The 19,722-nt window shown below is 35.0% G+C and overlaps 1 protein-coding gene and 1 pseudogene across 1 annotated transcript; one reads left to right on the top strand and one right to left on the bottom strand.

The window, feature by feature from the left end:
• Positions 1-344: 344 nt before the first annotated feature.
• Positions 345-5,272, bottom strand: LOC150035557 (uncharacterized; annotated as a pseudogene).
• Positions 5,273-10,294: 5,022 nt separating this feature from the next.
• On the top strand, positions 10,295-18,461 carry LOC150035556 (beta-glucosidase 42-like). The gene is made up of 4 exons (XM_090314716.1): positions 10,295-10,576; positions 17,535-17,601; positions 17,717-17,775; positions 18,333-18,461. The coding sequence occupies exons 1-4, from the start codon at positions 10,451-10,453 to the stop codon at positions 18,444-18,446; spliced, it is 366 nt and encodes a 121-aa protein (XP_090170842.1). The 5' UTR covers positions 10,295-10,450; the 3' UTR covers positions 18,447-18,461.
• Positions 18,462-19,722: the final 1,261 nt, after the last annotated feature.

The raw sequence follows: 19,722 nt of genomic DNA, 5'->3' as shown, positions 1-19,722 counted from the left end.
TTTCACTAATGTGTACATCATCTTCATTGTATTCCACAAACTTCTTTTCTCCCGCACTCCTAATACATGTTACATCATACATAATAGTAGCTCTATGTTCTCTCTTCTTTTGATCGGTGGTTTCATTTGACCTAACAACTACTATTTTTTTGTCACCAAGCTCTAAATCTTTGTCACCCACTATACTATGCTCCATGTGGTGTATAAATAAAAAACTGGCAATCAAATTTAAGAAACAATTAGCATTGTATACATATTAATCAAACAAAAAACCAAATGTGACTGATAAAAATTATAAATAAAAAAAATATCATATTACGCAATATATAACCTACCCATAATATTTATGTAGGTATCCATGTGCCTTCACAATTTGATGTACATATGTTGACATGTTCTCATCCAAGTCATTATATACATCAACATTTGACATATCATTGGGTATTCCTTGATAGTGTAATATTGTATCTCCAAGTTCATCATCATTATATCTATCTTCAAAGTCCCTTTGTGGTGGGGTAAGCACAATTGACCATCCAACATCACTTGGATCCTCAACATAAAATATTTGTTTTGTTTGAGTTGCTAGTATAAAAGAATCAGACTTGTGACCTATTCTATTTAAATCAACTAAGACAAAACCGAGCTCATTGATTTTGATACCATTATTGTTTTCAACCTAATCACATCTAAACACAACAACATTAAACGTATGATCATTTAGTTCCCATATCTCTTGTATCACTCTATAAAAAGACATATCTCGAATGATGAGATTTTTATCCTTTAAACTAGACACTTGCATCGTTTTTGCAACTAAACTAACTCCACTATTTTGTACACTTCGATCTTATCACAAGATTTTGTGTGATAGTGGCATCCATTAATTACGTAACTGCCATGCATAATCACAAAAGGATGACGACCATGAGCAATCCACCTCAAGTTATCTGAAACTTCAGTATTTCCCATTTCAAGCTCAAGTGCAACCTACCATGAGAATTTCCATTCCAACTCAGACATTAAAAAGTGTATGTAAAATAATAGGTTAAACATTTTGTAAGATTGTATCAACAGCAGTGGAAGCACAAGGATCATCTAAGCATTGAAATTCACTAATTTTGGCAAAATATAAAGCATGCTTTTGTAGAAAAAATGAGTTTCAAGACATGCCTCTTGTAGAACTTCTTCAAAGCTCCTTCACCAGTTGTTATCTTCTCCAAATCTTGTTGTAGACCACCTCAAGATCGGCCTCACTATTCTCTTAGTGCTCTAGATTGAGTTTTGGAACTCAAAACAAGCTTGAATCAAGGGTAGAAGGAGAAATGCTCACTACAGCAACCTTGTTGAAGAACCTTTCTTCAAACCGAATTTTCTCTAAAATTTGTATGCTCGATTTTCACTCCAATCTCTTCATTATATTGCAGATCAACATGCAAAGAGAAGAGTTGCATGAGTTGCAACTCATGCTTGGAGAAGACAAGGCCAATACATTGCTTCATGTGTGAGCTACTTAGGTGATGGATAATGGAAAAAATCCTTTTTTCCATTTTGTGTGTTTTGTTTTCCAATTTTTCCGATTTTATCTAAAAATCAAAATTTGATTTCATAAATCTATTTTGATTTTAAAAATGAAAATTTAGTTAATTTCATAAATTAATTATTAAATAAAACTTAATTAATTTAATATCAAATATTAAATTAATTTTAACACATATCCATCTTTATATATTTAAATATATAAATTCTCCTATTCGGTTTAATTCTAAAATTAAACATATAATTATATCTCATATAATTACTAAATCCCTTAATTCTAATCTGAACGTTTCAAATTAACTTATCACGCTATTCTAGAGCTAGTCCGTTATGAGTTAGTAGGGGAACCTTGCGGACCTACAGATCATGGACTCCAATGATCCGAGATTAATTAGCTAAACTCATTAGATCAAATTAATCCTCATTCGTTAACTAATGAGTCATTCCACTAAAGCCCATAGTTGCACTCCCCTCACTGTAGATATATTATGTCCACATGATTTAACCATAATCAGCAAGTCGACCCTTCACAGGTTATTCGTAATAATGGTTGGGTCAAATATCTGTTTTATTACGTCTTATTCCTCAAGTCAATACTGATCCTCTAATGAACAACTGGTTTGTGATCCAATCACCAAACCAAACTCTTTCATCCCAGTGAGAGGGTGGGACTATTTGTTCAAGACCTGGATTCAGTACTTGAGAGAACAACCTTCCTCCTATCCCTAAATCGGGTAGGTGTGAACTTCTTTTTGCACCCTATGTCCCTAGCTATCTATCCAGTATTACCCTTAAAATGGGAGTCTTATTGAGCCGACGTTGTTGAGCCAACCCTCAACTATGCAAATCTAAGGGCAATCCCGAATAAATGGAAGTTCATAGTTAGCTCAAGATTAAGATCGAGTTACCTAGGTCATTGTAATGCAACTTTTGAATCTATAAAATTGCCATAATGATATGCTATATATGCAATGCGATACTACTACTATTTATGCGATGTTTATTAAGATTAGGTAGTATGCCCTGCCGTGTCACAAGTTTCCTTACGATGAAACCAAGTATAATTCCATCGCAAGTTTTCTCGGTGTGATCTGAGGTTGAACACGGGGAAATATGGTACCGATTTAATGTGGTAATTTCTTGATCTTATGCGACTGGTTTTTCAATACTTAGGTAAAAAGTGTGTTGTACAAAAGTAATTACATAAAATAAAAGAAAAGTAAAATGCGTTGAAAATACAGTAAACCTAAGCTAGATGTATTCGATACAAGTTCTATGTACAAGATGCTAAGAGTGGGGCTAGTTGTGACGGCTGTGCAAGGACATGGATTGCGGCGACAAGTCTTGTGGTGAGAAAAGAAAAGAAAAATAAGTGTACAAATTATCGCAAGCTCTTAATGAAAGTAAAGATACAAATATTGTTCCGTCTTCCTCATGGCGTACACCTTTTAGTGATCGGCCGCGTCTCCCGCATGCCTACATTGAAACTAGATTCCGACGTAATGAACGCAAGGTTGCTTCCATGTCTGGAAGTACTACTCGCTTTAGTTAATGCATTCTTCTGACCCCCTCTCGATAGATCAGAATGACATCTTCACTTCTGTTCTCACAGGTGAAGATGCCTTCCAGCATGCTTTAGCTAAACGTATTACATAAATTTAATTTACATTAAGTCTAGGGATATTTATAGTTCTTATCAAAAGATTAAGAAAACATAGTGGAGAAAGTGAATGACGGGTGCATGGTGAAAGACAGAAGATGAACAATGAATATGATTGAAACTACTAATATTTCTATTAAAAGTTTGATACATGGTGATTGAATAGAAAGATGAAAGAAACATGAAACATGTAGAGAAAGGTAGAGGAAGGACAATCAGACGCCAATGTCTTGGTCACTGATCGATGAGGATTTACTTGTCGGTTATGGTTGGAATGATGGTAGAGAGAGCTTCCCTCTCAGGCTGGCTCCTCTGGTAGTAGAGTCCTTGAACAGAGCTTCGCTCGGGGATATTGATATGATGGATCTGAGATTACACCTTTCAGCCTTATCTCTTCTTCTTCCTGGATCATACTTTGTAGCAGTTAGCTAATCCCTTTTTCTCTCTTTAATCTTGCAGCATTTCGCCCAGATCGAATAACATATCTTCTCATTGAATCCTCTGGGGTATTTATAGGAAAAATAGCTTTAACTCCGGGCAAGTGGTCCCCACTGTTGGTTATGGAAATTCCGAAGATAGAGGGATTCTATTCCTTCTGTTATGCAATCAGACCGTCAATTGTGCACAACCATTAGTTGTACACGTATCTTGATCTCCCAATCTTGCGTTGCTCATTTGCATCACTCGATCATTGACTCGCATGTGGCGTTTGCTTTTATAACTGCATGCGGTTGTCATGTAGATCAGGATCGACCAGCCCATTGCGCCATTTCTTCAATGAGTGTCTGCACGATGACGTTCACTGGGCGCAATGGTGATAGAGATGCGTTGATAAAGTTACCATGAGCCTTGGGCGCAAGTGATGACTTTGGTCTCCCTGCAAAACAAAGTAAATTTTTGTTGTATTCTCCATCTTTTGGCGTTAGTGGATTTTATTGCAAGCATTTGAAATTATTATCAAACTAAGTTAATTTTCCTACAATTAGCGCATAATTCTTCACTTTTGGCCGCAATATCTAGATAAGGTGGCACAAATAACTTGTATTTCTACAAGTTATCAGTCATCTAGGTGAAATAGTCTGTCTTAAATAGTAAATAGTGTTATAAAGTAAGAGTGACTTATTTCTTGGTCCTGATCTTATGCAAACTCATTGCATAGGAAGCCCCCACTCCTCATGTCATAACATATACGAATTAGGATCACATCGTATGCAGCACTTTACAACTCTTTGTAACAACTACAGAGTAGGTCGCATCCAATGGAATTACAAGAATAAGGTACCCAACCTCATTCATGTACCGTAGATCATTTTGACTATTTACTCGAACCCGATCCACTCTTATGTCTCCACATAAAGTTCAAGTACTCATACAATAGTCATGGGTATTAGTTTATTGGATTTAGACTTTCATACAATTTATGAGATCAATAACAAGTATATTGATAACAGAAAATGTTTATAATATTACAAACTGCGAGTTTTTAGGACATAAAATTCAACACATTTTACCTCTTCTCGTAGCCAAGATATAAAAGTCTAATTATGTTCCTCTTGAATCTATTTATGATTTTTGGACTCATTTCGATGTTGCAATTGCAAAGGCATCATATGTTTTCTTTGAAGTGAACACTGTAACATTGTATAGTTAGATTTATATCACAAAACTAAATGAATAAATAAAACCAAAATCATTGAAAAAGGCTTACTCTAAATATGGTTGCACATCAATTGTATTTTCTAAAACGTACTAATGAGCATGATATAAAAGTTTTTGTTCAAGTTTGAAAGAAACTCCTTTGGACAATGGTCCAACAATATTTGAATTGTCTAAATAGACTTGTGAATTATGAGTGCTGACCCCAATAGGATCTATTCCAAACAGGAAATTAGAATAAAATTCAATGGCTTCTTCTACTATATAACTTTCAACAATACAACCTTTTAGACGATATCTATTCCTCATGGAGTTTTTAATGACTTTCATGAATCTTTCAAAGGGATACATCCATTGTAGATATATAGGCCCATAAAGTTTGACTTCCCTAACTATATGTACTGTGAAATGCACCATAATTGTGAAAAATGAAGGAGAAAAATACTTCTTCAATAAACATAATATAAGCACAATATCTTCTTCCAACTTTTCTAATTGCTGCACATCTAGGACCTTATTACATACCGAATTGAAACATATAAACAATCGGGTTATGGCATATCGAACATGTTTTGTAGCACTGATCTTATCGCAATAGGAAATAATTGTTGTAAGAGCACATGACAATCGTGAGATTTTAAACTATTAAGTTTAAATCTGTCATCGACAAAAGGTTTTTAACATTTAAAGAGTAACCTTCAGGAACCTTTATTCCTAACAATGTCTTTAAACACAACGTTTTTCTTCCTTTGTAAGAGTATAACACGTGGGAGGAATAAAGATTTCTTTGTCATCGCTAATAGGTGCAAGCTCTGGTTGAATTTTTAAATGAAATAAACCAAGTCTAGCATTCAATCCATCCTTACTTTTCCCTGAAATATCAAGAAGCATACCTAAGATATTCATGGAAACATTTTTTTCAATGTACACAATGCCTGATATGAAGATCTTTCCTGTCACACCCCCGGTTTACCCTCTAAAACCAAAAGGGGACATGACGGTAGCAGTTACTGACCTACTTGCCAGCACTTACTGCTAACTTAAGTGAAACTTGCTTTAGACCTCAATATGCAAAAACAACTTGGCAGTAAAATAACTATGACTTTAACCATCATAAAAACGTAATTATAATTCCAAAACAACAAACATATGTCCAACAAAAGCATAAGAATGAACATGGGTCCCAAAACAAGATTCACAAGTCCCAAACTCCTCTCAAAATATATGTACATCAAAACAAGCTTAACCTAAGTTTCTTCCTTCAATAACCGAGCTTTGAGTGGCAAGTTGTAGTGGGTTCAACCACGAGGAAACTGACCGCTACCTGGGAAAAAGGAAAATAATTGAAAACAGTGAACTGGTTGTCCAATGAGTGACTCATAGAAATATAGTTCTCCCCAAGCCTTTCATATGCATTAATGTAATTAAATAAACATGTTGGAAATAATCTCAAGAAACTTACATAATATCATACATTAATCATAGCGTCATAATCAATCATATTGTCAAACCTTGAGAACGAGAATTCATAGCTCAAGCTCCCAACGTTCATTCATGACCATGAGACCCATACTTCGGTCCCATTATAAAGACTGTAGCCAGGAGACCCATACTTCGGCCTCTCATAAAGAACTACCTACGTGCACGTGGCGTCTAAGTACCGTCAACACCTTAGGTACTTCCTCAGATACCTTCTATACCTTCGGTATCTGGTTTATTAGAAACGTAACATTCATAGAAAATTTAAGCATCATAAGCTTTAGGCATAACATTTACCTAGCTTTCGCCATAAGAGCATTATTACAATTCAACATGCATGTTTCACAATTATAAACATGTAGTTTACAATACTCTTTCATTCAATCTTAACATGCGCTAGGATTAGTAAAACTCATTTAAATAACTTAAAACATCATGCTTAAGATATGTCATGAATCCTTTAAAACATAAGTATAAACTTTAGTTGCTTGGAAAACTTATGAACGCTAGCATGAAATTCATTTAGAACGAGTTCCTTACATATTTTGAAAACATTTAATCACTCACGGATCTTTAGGCTCGATTTTTCCTAAGCTTGGCAGGGCTTTCCAATGGACGTAGCTCCTACATATAAAAGAATACGAGTTTAGTTGCCACTTTGGTCTCCCTTTTGAAACTACTCTTTTAACCAAGCTCATACTTAGCAAGAGGTTGCCTGTTCATCCAAAATTTCTAGATTCAACTTCTAACATCAATAGCTTGAAAACTAGAACTCATTTTAAGGAAGTTCCTTATTCAGAATTTTGTTAACAACGTTATCTCAAAGTTTCAGCATGAAACTCCTTGTGGTTTAACTAGGGCCTTCAGATCTCTCCCGAAAGCCCTAAACCGCAACTCCCTGCTTGAGCAAAGATTCTAGATTTCAATTCCAAAATATGTAACTCGAACCCCAGACCTTTTCTTGCAAAAGTTCCTTCTATGAACTTACTTAAAACGGTGTTAACAATAATACCTTAAAATTTTGGCTTGAAAATCCTAGTGGTTTGGTCTAGATCTACGATTCTTTGTTGAGTGCCCTATAACGCCCGAAAACGAACCTTTGACATTTCCTTCCTTCTCCAACCCCCTTTTCGGCAACAACTCCCTTCCAAGGGACCGATTTCAAAAACTATACTCACAGAGCTTTCCAATGGTACCAAGTTCGTCTGGTTTGCTCGAGGAAATCGTCCAAAACGAGCTCTTGAAGTTCTTTTCTTCTTTTATACTATCGTCCAACCCTTTTGCATCAAATATCCTTAAGCCACCTCACCCATTAGTGGAGATTAAGGGTCGAGAATAAGCCATCTATCCAGGTAACTAAAAGAGAAGTTTAAAACTGAGCGTTTTGAGCAAACTCGATCCTCACTGGAAAAACTCGATGGAGAAGGGTCATTACTCGATGGAAAATTCAATGGCTCTTTGTTGAATACTCGATGGGAAGGACTTGATACTCGATGGGATACTCGGTGTTGGATGGCTCACTCGATCACTTACACTCGACGGTTGAACCTTCCTCGATTGCTTACACTCGTCACTCGACCCTTCCTCGATCGTTTATACTCGGCGCTCGGCAACATTTATGCGATACCTACCTTATGCTCACTCGATGCTTAGCTGCCCTTCATCATGACCAATACTTAGCCAGAAATTCTCTTTGCTTAAGTATTGGTCGTGATAAAGGGCAACTAAGTTTATCCATGATCTTTGGATAATCTACTCTTGTGCATCCATGATTTATCTATGATTGTAATTTTAGTAAAAAAAAGATGATAAACAATGATCAACTTCAAAAAACAAGTTATGGAAAACAAACAAGTTCCCAATACATACAACTTGTCATTTCTAGCTCTACAACATTCCAACCTCAAGAAACTAAGGCAAATTAGAGAATCTCAAGGCAAGTTAGAGAACAAAGACAAACACATCTAAAAAAATTGAACCTAAGGTGTAATCGAACCTCAAAAAATTGAACCCAAGGTGTGCACATGCTCTAATGTGATAAACATATATTAATTCCACTAACTAAAAATTGAACCGAAGTTTGGAAAAGCATTACTTAGTTCATAAAACTTTAACAAATTAGACACATTGACATATCTAACTTTGGCAAGCATTTAATTAAAGAAAAGTGGTAAGTTCTTGCAAGTTCTCTAAAATTAAAGCCCTAACTTTGGCAAAGCATTGAATTAAAGTGGCAATCCCAACTTTGGCAAGTTCTCTAAAATTCAATCTTATTCAAGAACAATATGAAACAAGAGTTTATTATGAGATTCAAGAATATATATGAGAGGTTAAACCATAACTTTGAAAGTTCAAGCCTCAAACAAAAAGAATCAAGTCCTAATTTTGAAAGTTCATGCCTCAAGCCCTAATTTTTCCATCAAAACCTGTAGCGTTTCAACGCTATTGAGAGCGTTGCAACGTTGCGTGCGTGAGGTGCGCACGTTTTTCATTTTTCCGTCAAAATACGTAGTGTTGCAATGCTACTTTTTAGCGTTGCAACGCTACCCTGTATATTCTACAATTCTTGACGTTTTTAAAATGTCAAGAATCCATTAATTGAACTTGACATTTTTAAACGTCAAGTACTGTTTTTTCCAGGAAAAATGCATCGCTTTTTAAAATCACTTATTTTTTTTCCCATTTTTGCCAGAATTTATCAACAAATAGAAAATATTTTTTCCAACGAAGTAAATCGAATTAGAAGATCTTATAGAAGAAAAGGTTGTAGATCAAGATATGTTCTACAATAATGCAGACGACAATAAATTGAAAAAATTAACGTAAAGGACATTTTTTTGTTGTTTTATGTTTATGGACAACACGAGACGAAAGGAACCAAACGAACAAGAAAAATTCAAATGAAATATAAGAAATGAACAACAATAGAAACATATATCCAATATAGAACCTAAAGCTCTAATATTAAATGATAAGGAAAAACGAGAGAGATAGACGGTCAAACCAAGAAGCAAGACAACTTGAATGGCCAAGCACTATTCACAAGCTCCTTTACTTCAAGGAATAAACACTCCACAAATTTGATGGCCAATCAACCTTGAATATTTCTAGCATGCAAATCCAAAAAACAAGAATTTACAAAAGATAAGAAAAAAGTCTCAAATATGAAATTTCAAGTTTCATTCATAAAATTATGATTCTGATTACAAACGAAAGGATAGAAGATTTTATTTAGTGTAGTAGAGATTCAAATCTCTTCAATACAAATAAACAAAAAAAAAGTCAAAATAAAGCATTAAAGTTCTCTTCTTAACCTCCATCTTCCAATCACCAAATCCAATTCTATTAATTGTCGTCTCCATCTTTTCAACCACCATCTTTAATATATCTATATAATTTTACCAAGACTTAAATTTAACTCTTTAAAGCTAGAAATTAATTAAAGACAACCAATAATTCTAAAATAAAAATACTTGAAATTAATTAAAAACAACTAAAATTTGCTAATGCAACTCATAACTCCGGATCCATATTAGTTTTAGTTGAAAAAAAAAAATCTTACCAAACATTTCATAAGGTTTTCTTTTTCTTTTTTCTTTTCTTTTTTTAAATTTGCAACCCAAAACTAAGAATGGGTCCCACACCCACAAATCTTCTTCTTTTACAATGTAAAAGAATCACACAATTTTTTTTTTTTTTTTGTCGATTTAGTTGGAGGAGAATCCAACAAGAAGAAAGTGCTTCAATCAAATCAAAGCTTGATTTCACTTATCATTGTGAGAGATGGTGGGAGATCACCAAGAGAATTTGAAATTTGGAACTCTCAACAATAAGCACAATGGGAGGGAATTTTTGACTTTTGACCTTTAGTAGGGTCTCAAGAACAAAATTTTGAAAAATGGGTCTATTTTTCAAAATTCTGTAGTTTTACACTCCACTCATACATCCCAATTTCAAACTTTACAGAGCCATTTCAAACTACAGTTTTTTTTTTCCTGGGCCCAGAGATCACCAACTATTAATTCTTTAACTATAAATACATGTCAACCATTTTGCTCTACAATTTTCGATCCAATTTTCCTCCACTGCTTCACTGGCAAGATCACTGCAACGATAATGCCGAAGAAGGTGGAGTTATTGGAGCATTATCAAGAGGATGCAGATGGCCCCAACGCTAAACCATTATCTCGCGATGATTTTCCCCCGAATTTCTTCTTCGGCGTTGCCACTTCCGCTTATCAGGTTCCCTTTTAACTCGTTCCAGAACTACAATGTCAATACTATCTTCTATTTCCTTCAATGGCTGAATCCCGGTTTTTGTGCTATTGAGATCTTGGATTTTGTTTTGTTTGGGTGATTTTTTATTTGTATCAATTAATTGCATGAATCACGCGTTGTCTTCTTTTCGGTATTCGAATATAATTTAGCTTTGTCGATTCGTTTTTGTTCTTCGATTTCTGAGTTTCTTTGCAACTCTTGAGGCATTCTGATTTTCCTGATATTTGATTGTCTGTTTCTTCGTCTTTTAGTTATCCCTAACTCAAATTTGGGGATATAGCTATCTTCGATCGGGTCTTTCTTGCTACCTTTGATTAGTAAAATGTTTCATTAATTATCTAACATGATTTTTTTTTTTTGTTTTTCTTTTTTGTGATTTTCTTTCATAAAGTTAATCTTCCTTTCGAATCGTATCGTTTCTATGTTGGAATTCCTTTATTTCCTTTTCGCTTTTCAGCTAAAGTTCAGATATCCTTGATAGAGAGAGAAAGTTTGATTTCCTCTTTTATCCCTTTTGGTTTCCTTTTCTGTAATTTTTTAAATATTTATTTTCTAATTTTATTAAAATTAAAAATAATTAGAAATATAAATTTTTTCTTTCAACTTACAAATCATTGGTCTTCTTTTAACATATTAATCATTATCTTTCTATAGTGATTTATTAACACAAATTTATGATCTTTTTAGTACAAATTTATGATTATAGCTAAAAAGTTTTCTTTTTGAGCATAGCTTAAAAAACCATTTTTTTGAGTAAAATAATTGGAAGGTGGGGATTGAATTATTGACGTTTGGACTGGTAATGGATGCCTCTATCTACGTAGCTATGCTCAAATTGCCTTAAAAAATTTTACTACATACTGGCGTATATTCACTAATTTATATGTTTCAACTTTTTCTATATATGTTATGCTTACAATATTTTATTTAAACTAGGCTAGGTATACTGCCTTTTAGCCATCTAATAATTGTTTTAGCTATTTTATTTTATCCATTTTATTGGATGGCTATTTTAATTTAATTTAATTTATTAATTATTGATAAATACAATAGACTTTTAGTGTGTTAATATTTGAATTCATGAAATTAATTTTAGGAAAAACATAAATTTATATGACTAAGGGGTTGTATTAATTAAAATTATGAACTAATAATTGTATGAATTTAAGTCTTGAACTTTCTTTAGTGTATTTTTAACCTATAAATTTTGTTAAAAATATATTGTGACTTATAATTTTTTTCAATAGAACTTCTAAATTATTATAAGCAAATCAATATAGACTTATTGAGATTACTTTTAAAAATAGTCAAAGCATCAATTATTGCACGTATGTAGACTTCTTCAGATGTTGGATTAACACTATGGACAATTAGAATTTAGAATCGATATATGGATAACTTTCAAAAGGAAAATTGTTTCGATCATGAAAGTGTAAAGGTTCAATTGATAAAATTAGAAAAACTATAATCGGTGACAATTCTTTTTAAGATTTTTCAAATATAGCAACTTAAATATGGTTTTGCAAGTCTAGCAAATGATAACTGTTTATTCCTCTCTTGCCCTTGTTTAAAAAAATGTCTACTAGCGATAGATTTCTATCATTGATAGATGACCACAATTAGAAGTCTATCATTAATATAGACCATAAATTTACAAGAAATCTGTTGGTGATAGTTTCTAATACTAAAAGAAGGCTCATGAATAATTTTCTTCATGAAGGTTGTTATAGTGAGAGCTAACTTCATAAATAGAATTTGGTAAGTGATAGAAGTCTATCAACAGACCCGAATGCATAAATAGTTATATCAATAATAACTATTCTTGATGCCCTAAAGTATCACACCCCTCTTGATTGCTTCAAAGAGTCGTACCAAACCACCTGTCTGATTCCTGATGTTCCTCTCCGGGTGTTTGGGTGTGTTGTCTTTGTTCATGCCCACGGTCCTAACTGCACCAAGTTTACCCCTCGTGCTCAGCAATGTGTGTTTGTTGGGTATCCTCTCCATCAATGTGGGTATAAATGTTACCATCCACCTTCTCGAAAATATTTTATTTCAATGGATGTTACCTTTCTTGAGGATCAACCCTTCTTGCCTATTAATCATCTTCAGGGGGAGAGTTATAGTGAAGAGACTAATTGGTCCACATCACCAATCTCATTAGATTTACCGCCTGAACTTGAGCCTATCTTGAGTATTAACGACACGGTTCTCCCTACCAAACAAGTCCTGTGGATAACATACTATAGGAAGAATCTCAAGAAGGAAATAGTGCTACCTGTTGCATCTCCGGCTCTGGTCCATGAGTCTGATCCAACATCAGCTCCAGGTACTTGTATCCCTACCTCTAATGATATTGGTGCTTGTTCTGAGAATGATATGTGTAGTGTGGATAAAGATGACGAAATTGTTGACGGTTGTGCCAAGGACATCATATGTAATGCTGATGCAGTTAAAAATGATAGTGTTGAGGAAACGGCTCTAGAAAGTGATACTGTTACGAGGAAGGATGAGTGAGTGAAGGATCCCTCAGGAGATAAAACTCTGGAACAGAATACTGAATGTGATGAAGGGTCAGACAAGATAAAAAGTCATGATGCCTCTCTCGATCTTCCAATAGCTCCGAGGAAAGGTACTTGATCTTGCAGAAGTATCCTATGCACAGTTACATGTCTTACAGTAATTTGTCTCCCGAATTCAAGGCTCTTACTAGAAGCCTGGATAAAGTAACGATACCAAGCAGTATACATGTAGCAATGGAGATTCTTGAATGGAAAGTTGCAGTTATGGAGGAAATGAGGGCCGTTGAGAAGAACAACACTTTGGATCGAGTCTCGCTCTCTGAAGGACACAAGACAATTGGATGCAAGTGGGTGTTCACCATAAAATACAAGTCTGATGGAACGATTGATAGATACAAGACTAAAGTGGTTGGCAAAGGCTTTACCCAGACCTTTGGAATCGACTACTCAGCGACCTTCTCTCCAGTGGCAAAGTTAAATATCGTTTGGGTTCTTTTGTCAGTGGTTGTGAACAAAGATTGGCCTTTTCATCAGCTTGATGTAAAAAATGCATTTCTCAATGGTGAGTTAAAAGAAAAAGTCTACATGAGTCCTCCCCCGGGTTTTGAAAGTCAGTTTAATCACCGAGTCTGTAAACTAAGGAAGTCACTGTATGGGTTGAAGCAATCTCCAAAGGCTTGGTTTGACAGATTCACTACTTTCGTGAAGGCTCAAGGGTACAATGAAGGGCACTCAGATCACACTCTATTCACAAAGAGGTCTGTATCAGGAAAGATTGTGGTTCTCATTGTTTATGTGGATGACATTGTCCTGTCTGGTGATGATGCCACAAAAATTATCAGACTCAGAGAAAATGACTGAGGAGTTCGAGATTAAAGACCTTGGAAAATTGAGGTATTTTCTTGGGATGGAAGTTGCTCGGTCAAAAGAAGGTATTTTAGTTTCTCAATGGAAATAAATGCTTGACTTACTTAAAGAGACAGATATGATTGGATGTAAGCCCGTTGACACTCCTGTGGAATTCAATGTGAAACGTAGTAATGTGGATAACAGGGTTCCAATCAATAAAGAAAGATATCAGCATCTTGTTGGAAAATTAATTTACTTATCCTATACTAGACCCAACATATCCTATGTAGTCAGTATAGTGAGTCAATTCATACAAGCTCCTTACGAAGAACATATGACAACTGTGGAGTGAGATATTTGACTGTAAGGGCCTGATGTTCAGAAAGTCTGACAAATGATGCATTGAAGCTTACACCGATTCTGACTGGGCAGGTTCTGTTGTTGACAGAAAATCGATGTCTGGATATTGTACTTTTGTCTAGGGTAATCTGGTTACTTGGAGGAGTAAAAAACAAGGGGTGGTTGCTAGAAGCAGCACTGAAGCAAAGTATAGGGCCATGAGTCTAGGGATATGTGAAAAGATCTGGCTGAAGAAAGTTTTGTTGGATATCCATCAAGACAGTGATCTCCCGATGAAACTTTTATGTGACAATAAAGCAGCAATAAACATTACAAATAACCCTGTCCAACATGTCAGGACAAAACACGTGGAGATTAGACACTTCATCAAGGAAAGACTAGACAGTGGCAACATTTGCATTTCTTACATTCCTTCAATTAGCAAGTCGCGGATGTCCTCCCAAAAGGGTTGCTCAGACACAGCTTTAATTATTGTGTTAGCAAGTTGGGTCTCATTGATATCTATGCCCCAACTTGAGGGGAGTGTTGAAAATAAGTGTTTTAGCCTTAGGGGCATTTTTGTAATTTAGTCTTGCTCTAGGGTTTTCTACTTGACTATTTATTTGAGCAGTCTTTCTTGTACTCCATCATCAGAAATAATAAAAAACAGCAGTCTAGTATCGTGGTTTTTTCTGTCTGTTCTAGGGTTTTCCACATAAACCATTGTATTCTTCTTCTTCCTTCTTTTTCATCAGGAACCACAGATAGGAAAACCCTTACTGTATGCTGCAACTGCTTGGGATATTTGGGATGCTGTACAGAAATTGTACTCCAAGAGGCAGAACGCGTCACGTTTGTATACTTTGCGTAAACAAGTTCATGAGTGCAGACAAGGAACCATGGATGTTACTTCTTATTTCAACAAACTATCTTTACTCTGGCAAGAAATGGATCTATATCGGGAGATTTTCTGGGATTGTCTGTGTGGGGGAGTTTAGTATTCAAAAATTGAGGAAGTTGATCGTGTTTACGACTTTCTTGCTGGTTTGAACTCCAAATTTGATACAGTTCGTAGTTGTATACTGGGACAGAGACCAATACCTTCTCTTATAGAAGTTTGTTCAGAGGTTCGTTTAGAGGAAGATAGATCGCGTGCTATGAATAATCCTATTGTCAATACCATTGACTTTGCTGCGTTTGGTGCAAAATCACATGGGTCTGATGGTGATAAGCAGAATGGTAAACACTCATCCTCTGGTTCCATGAATCGGAACCAGCACCAGCTCAAGCTCAAGGTACTCCTATTTCTGATAATACTGATGTGTGTGATGTTTTTGAGAGTGACAAAACTGATGTGATAATTCTAGAAAATGACAAAGTTGAAGATAGTGATGAGTCATCAAGAGAAATACAGGAGTATGAGTGCTTTCCGTAGGTAACTGAGTGTGACCATTGTCCTCTCGCTGAACACCGATCAGGCAAAACAGGGAGTTATGATGCCTCTCTTGACATACCCATTGCTTTGAGAAAGGGGACCAGATCATGTACTAAGTATTCCATGGATAGTTTTCTATCTTACATTAATTTGTCTTCTGAGTTTAGGGCATTCATTACCAACCTGGATACCGTAATAGTACCAAACAATATACATGGCCATGGAAATTCCTGAATGGAAGGTTGTGGTCATAGAAGAGATGAGAGCTCTTGAAAAGAATAATACGTGGGATCGTGTAGCTTTCCCTTAAGGGCATAAAACAATTGGGTGCAAATGGTTGTTCACTGTAAAGTATAAGTCTGATGGAACTCTTGATAGGTACAAGGCCAGAGTGGTTGCTAAAGGGTTTACTCAGACATATGGAATAGACTACGCTGAAACTTTCTCTCCTGTAGCGAAACTAAATACAGTTCGAGTCCTTCTTTCAAGAGCAGTTAACAAAGACTGACCTCTTCATCAACTTGATGTAAAAAATGCGTTCCTGAATGGTGAGTTAGAGGAAGAGGTCTATATGAGTCCACCCCCTGGTTTTGAAACCCAATTTGATCATCTGGTCTGTAAACTTAGGAAATCCCTATATGGTTTGAAGCAGTCTCCAAAAGCTTGGTTTGACAGGTTCACCACTTTTGTTAAGTCCCTAGGTTTTAATCAGGGGCACTCTGATCACACTTTATTCACAAAAAGATCAGTATCAGGGAAAATAATTGTTCTAGTTGTGTACGTAGATGATATTGTTCTATCAGGAGATGATACTACCGAGAATATTAGACTGAAAAAGAAAATAGCTGATGAATTTGAGATTAAGGATCTTGGAAGTTTAAGGTATTTCCTTGGAATGGAGGTAGCAAGATCAAGAGAAGAGATTTTTGTTTCTCAACGAAAATATGTAAAGAGATATGGTTGAAGAAATTTCTGTCTGATCTTCATCAAGACAGTGAGACTCCTATGAAGCTCTATTGTGATAACAAGGCAGCTATAAGTATAGCCAATAATCCTATGCAACATGATAGAACAAAACATGTGGAGATCGATAGACACTTCATCAAAGAAAAACTGGACAGTGGTAGTATTTGTATTCCTTACATCCCTTCTGGTTAACAAGTTGTTGACATTTTTACTAAAGGATTACTGATGCAAAGCTTTGATACTTGTGTTAGCAAGTTGGGTCTAATTGATATCTACGCCCCCCAACTTGAGGGAGAGTGTTGAAAATAGAAGGGCTATTATTTTTTAGCCCCAAGGGTTTTTTAGTCTTTTTACTTTGCCCAAATTTTTGTTCTTTTTCTGTATTAAGGTTTCTATAGCCTTTATATATCTTGATTCTGTCTACAAGACATAAATTGAATAATAATAAAAAAGAGCTCTTCTATCGTGGTTTTTTCTCTCTGTTCGAGGGTTTTCCATGTAAATATCGTATTTTCTTCTTCTTACTTTCAATAAAAGGATTCTAAAGTGAACGTGCAAGAGGATTAAACTGTTTTGTTTTTCTTCGAAGTTATGGACTTGAGATAGTTTCTAAAATAAAACAATGTATTAAGACATATAAAATCATTATTTGTGAAATACATATGTTTAGCATCATTGCACTGTTTCAATAAAATTATTAGGATCAAAATTATTCTGTTACTTATTCGTTTATTGATAGTTAGTTTACTAACATTAGACGTTGCAACAGAACCACACTCACTATGTCATTAATAAATTTGATATTTTGCAGGTTGAAGGAGCTGCCAACGAGGGAGGCAGAGGCCCTTGCATCTGGGATGAATTTACACATATTAAGGGTAATCATTGTTCTTTGATTTTGAAGTTCTGTCATCCCCTATAATTTCTCTAACCAGATAGCTAAGCTAATTCCATCGTGGTTTTAAACTTATTTTGCTTCCACCATGTCTGCAGGCAAGATTCTGGATGGTGGCAATGGTGATATAGCGGTGGACCAATATCACAGATACAAGGTTGGTCAAGTTCATTCTTAAGAGTGTTCATCATTTATTTAATTTCCTCGTATAAAAGAATTTTGGTCTTGATTAGTGTTCATTGTCACCTAATTTTGCAATTCCGGGTTCTTACTTCTTGCCTTATTACAGAGTGTTTCTGCTAGGCAAGCCAAAGATTTAAGTTTAATGCTTTCATCATGAATTCAAATCCAGTATATGAGTAGTCCTTTCCTTCTAAATGTTTATTCAAAAGGAGGTGACTGTTTCTCTGGCGCTTTGATTAAAATATGAGAAGTGCTTAATAAAATTTGACTGTTTTATTTTATATGTACGTTACCACTCTATATCTGTAACCAACTAAAAAGTATTTTGTAGGCATCCTTCACAGTGGTTTGGGTACTCCATGTCCCCCTTCCTACAGTCTATATCTGTTTTAGGATTGTTCCTGATAAAAATAGAAACACATTAACTTGTTTAAATTATATTTTTCCTTTACAGTTATTTTTTTAATCAACACCACCGGCGCCCCCCCCCCCCCAAAATACAAAAATTACATTATTTATTTTCTATTTTAGGAAGATGTTGAACTTATATCAAATTTGGGATTTGATGCTTATCGCTTTTCAATCTCATGGTCCCGCATATTTCCTGGTATGTGCTTTGTAAAATCTTCCCTACACTTTTGCTGATATGAAAAGAATACTAGATACATGTGATATTGTTAGGATAACACCTAACAAGAACACTAAAAGAATAACATAGAAAACATAAGAACACCCAAATATAGAAATATATGGAAATATGCTATAATATCAATAATATCATAAGAAAAGCAATAAGATTACCTAACTTCCGAGATGGCTAGTCTCTCCTAAATTCTCCAAATGAAGTTGCACAAAATCCTTCACACCTTGACCGCCAACTCACTCCCTCCATTTGTAACTAAAAGACCTAACAAACTTACTAGCTATTTACTAATATACACCTCCTAATAATCATAATCTTACAGATACACCCTCTATATTGTGATGCCTATTGAGACACCAGAAAGGAAGAGGAGAAAACATACATCAGTGTACAAATCTCACACACTTGTTTAAATTATATTTTTCCTGGAACAAGAAAAATATAGGTGAAATTTGACAAAGTCACAGTAATGTTTTTATTTTCCTTTTTGAAAAGGAAACAAATTTTTTCTATTGATATTGATATTGAACTCCTTTGGCTTGACTATATTGCCCCTCTTTGGTAAATTTCATACATCAATAAAATTTGTTTCTTATAAAAAAAATAAGATATTGATATTGAACTCACGCTAGTATTGTGGTAGCTAGAGCTGGTTAAATCATCGATTAACCTAAAAGTTTAAGTTGAAGGGTAAAAGTTTAATATTATATCTTTTAACACTCCCCTCACTTGAACTTGAAATATGTAGAAGATCTAACCATTGGAAAGTAATAATAACTGGGAAGGAAATATCATGGTTCGACATAGGACCTTATGAACCACCTCTCTGATACTATGTCAAATTGGTAATTTAACAAAAGCCATGATGCTCAAGAAAGGATTAAAACATCTATCGATATATCTATCGATACTAAGGATTAATTGATATCTTCAAAAGTTTTTCAAAAAGCCTTTTTCTTAAATCTTTTTATTATTATTTATTATCAATTATTATTAATGTTATTTAGTTTTTTTTTTTTTGAGTAACCAAACTGTCATTGAGGAAAAAAAGAAGAAATACATGGACATAAAAAAACTAAAGCCCACAAAAAACTAAAACTAACTAAAAGAAAGGTCCCCCGTCCCCGGCCCAGCGGGGGAAATTTCCCCCATCTCCGCCCCCGTCCCCGCCATTTGAAGGTGGGGACGGAGGCGGGAATTACCCATCGGGGAAACGGGTCCCCGCGGGGCCCCATTCCCCGTTTCCCCGTGGGGATTCCCCTACTAATTCCCCGCGGG

The sequence above is a fragment of the Benincasa hispida genome, chromosome 6 (assembly GCF_027475165.1).
Source record: "Benincasa hispida cultivar pf3 chromosome 6, pf3_genome.v1.1, whole genome shotgun sequence".
Classification (NCBI taxonomy): Eukaryota; Viridiplantae; Streptophyta; class Magnoliopsida; order Cucurbitales; family Cucurbitaceae; genus Benincasa; species Benincasa hispida.
Note: the sequence above shows the minus strand (reverse complement) of the source record. Positions and strands in the feature narration are given on the sequence as shown.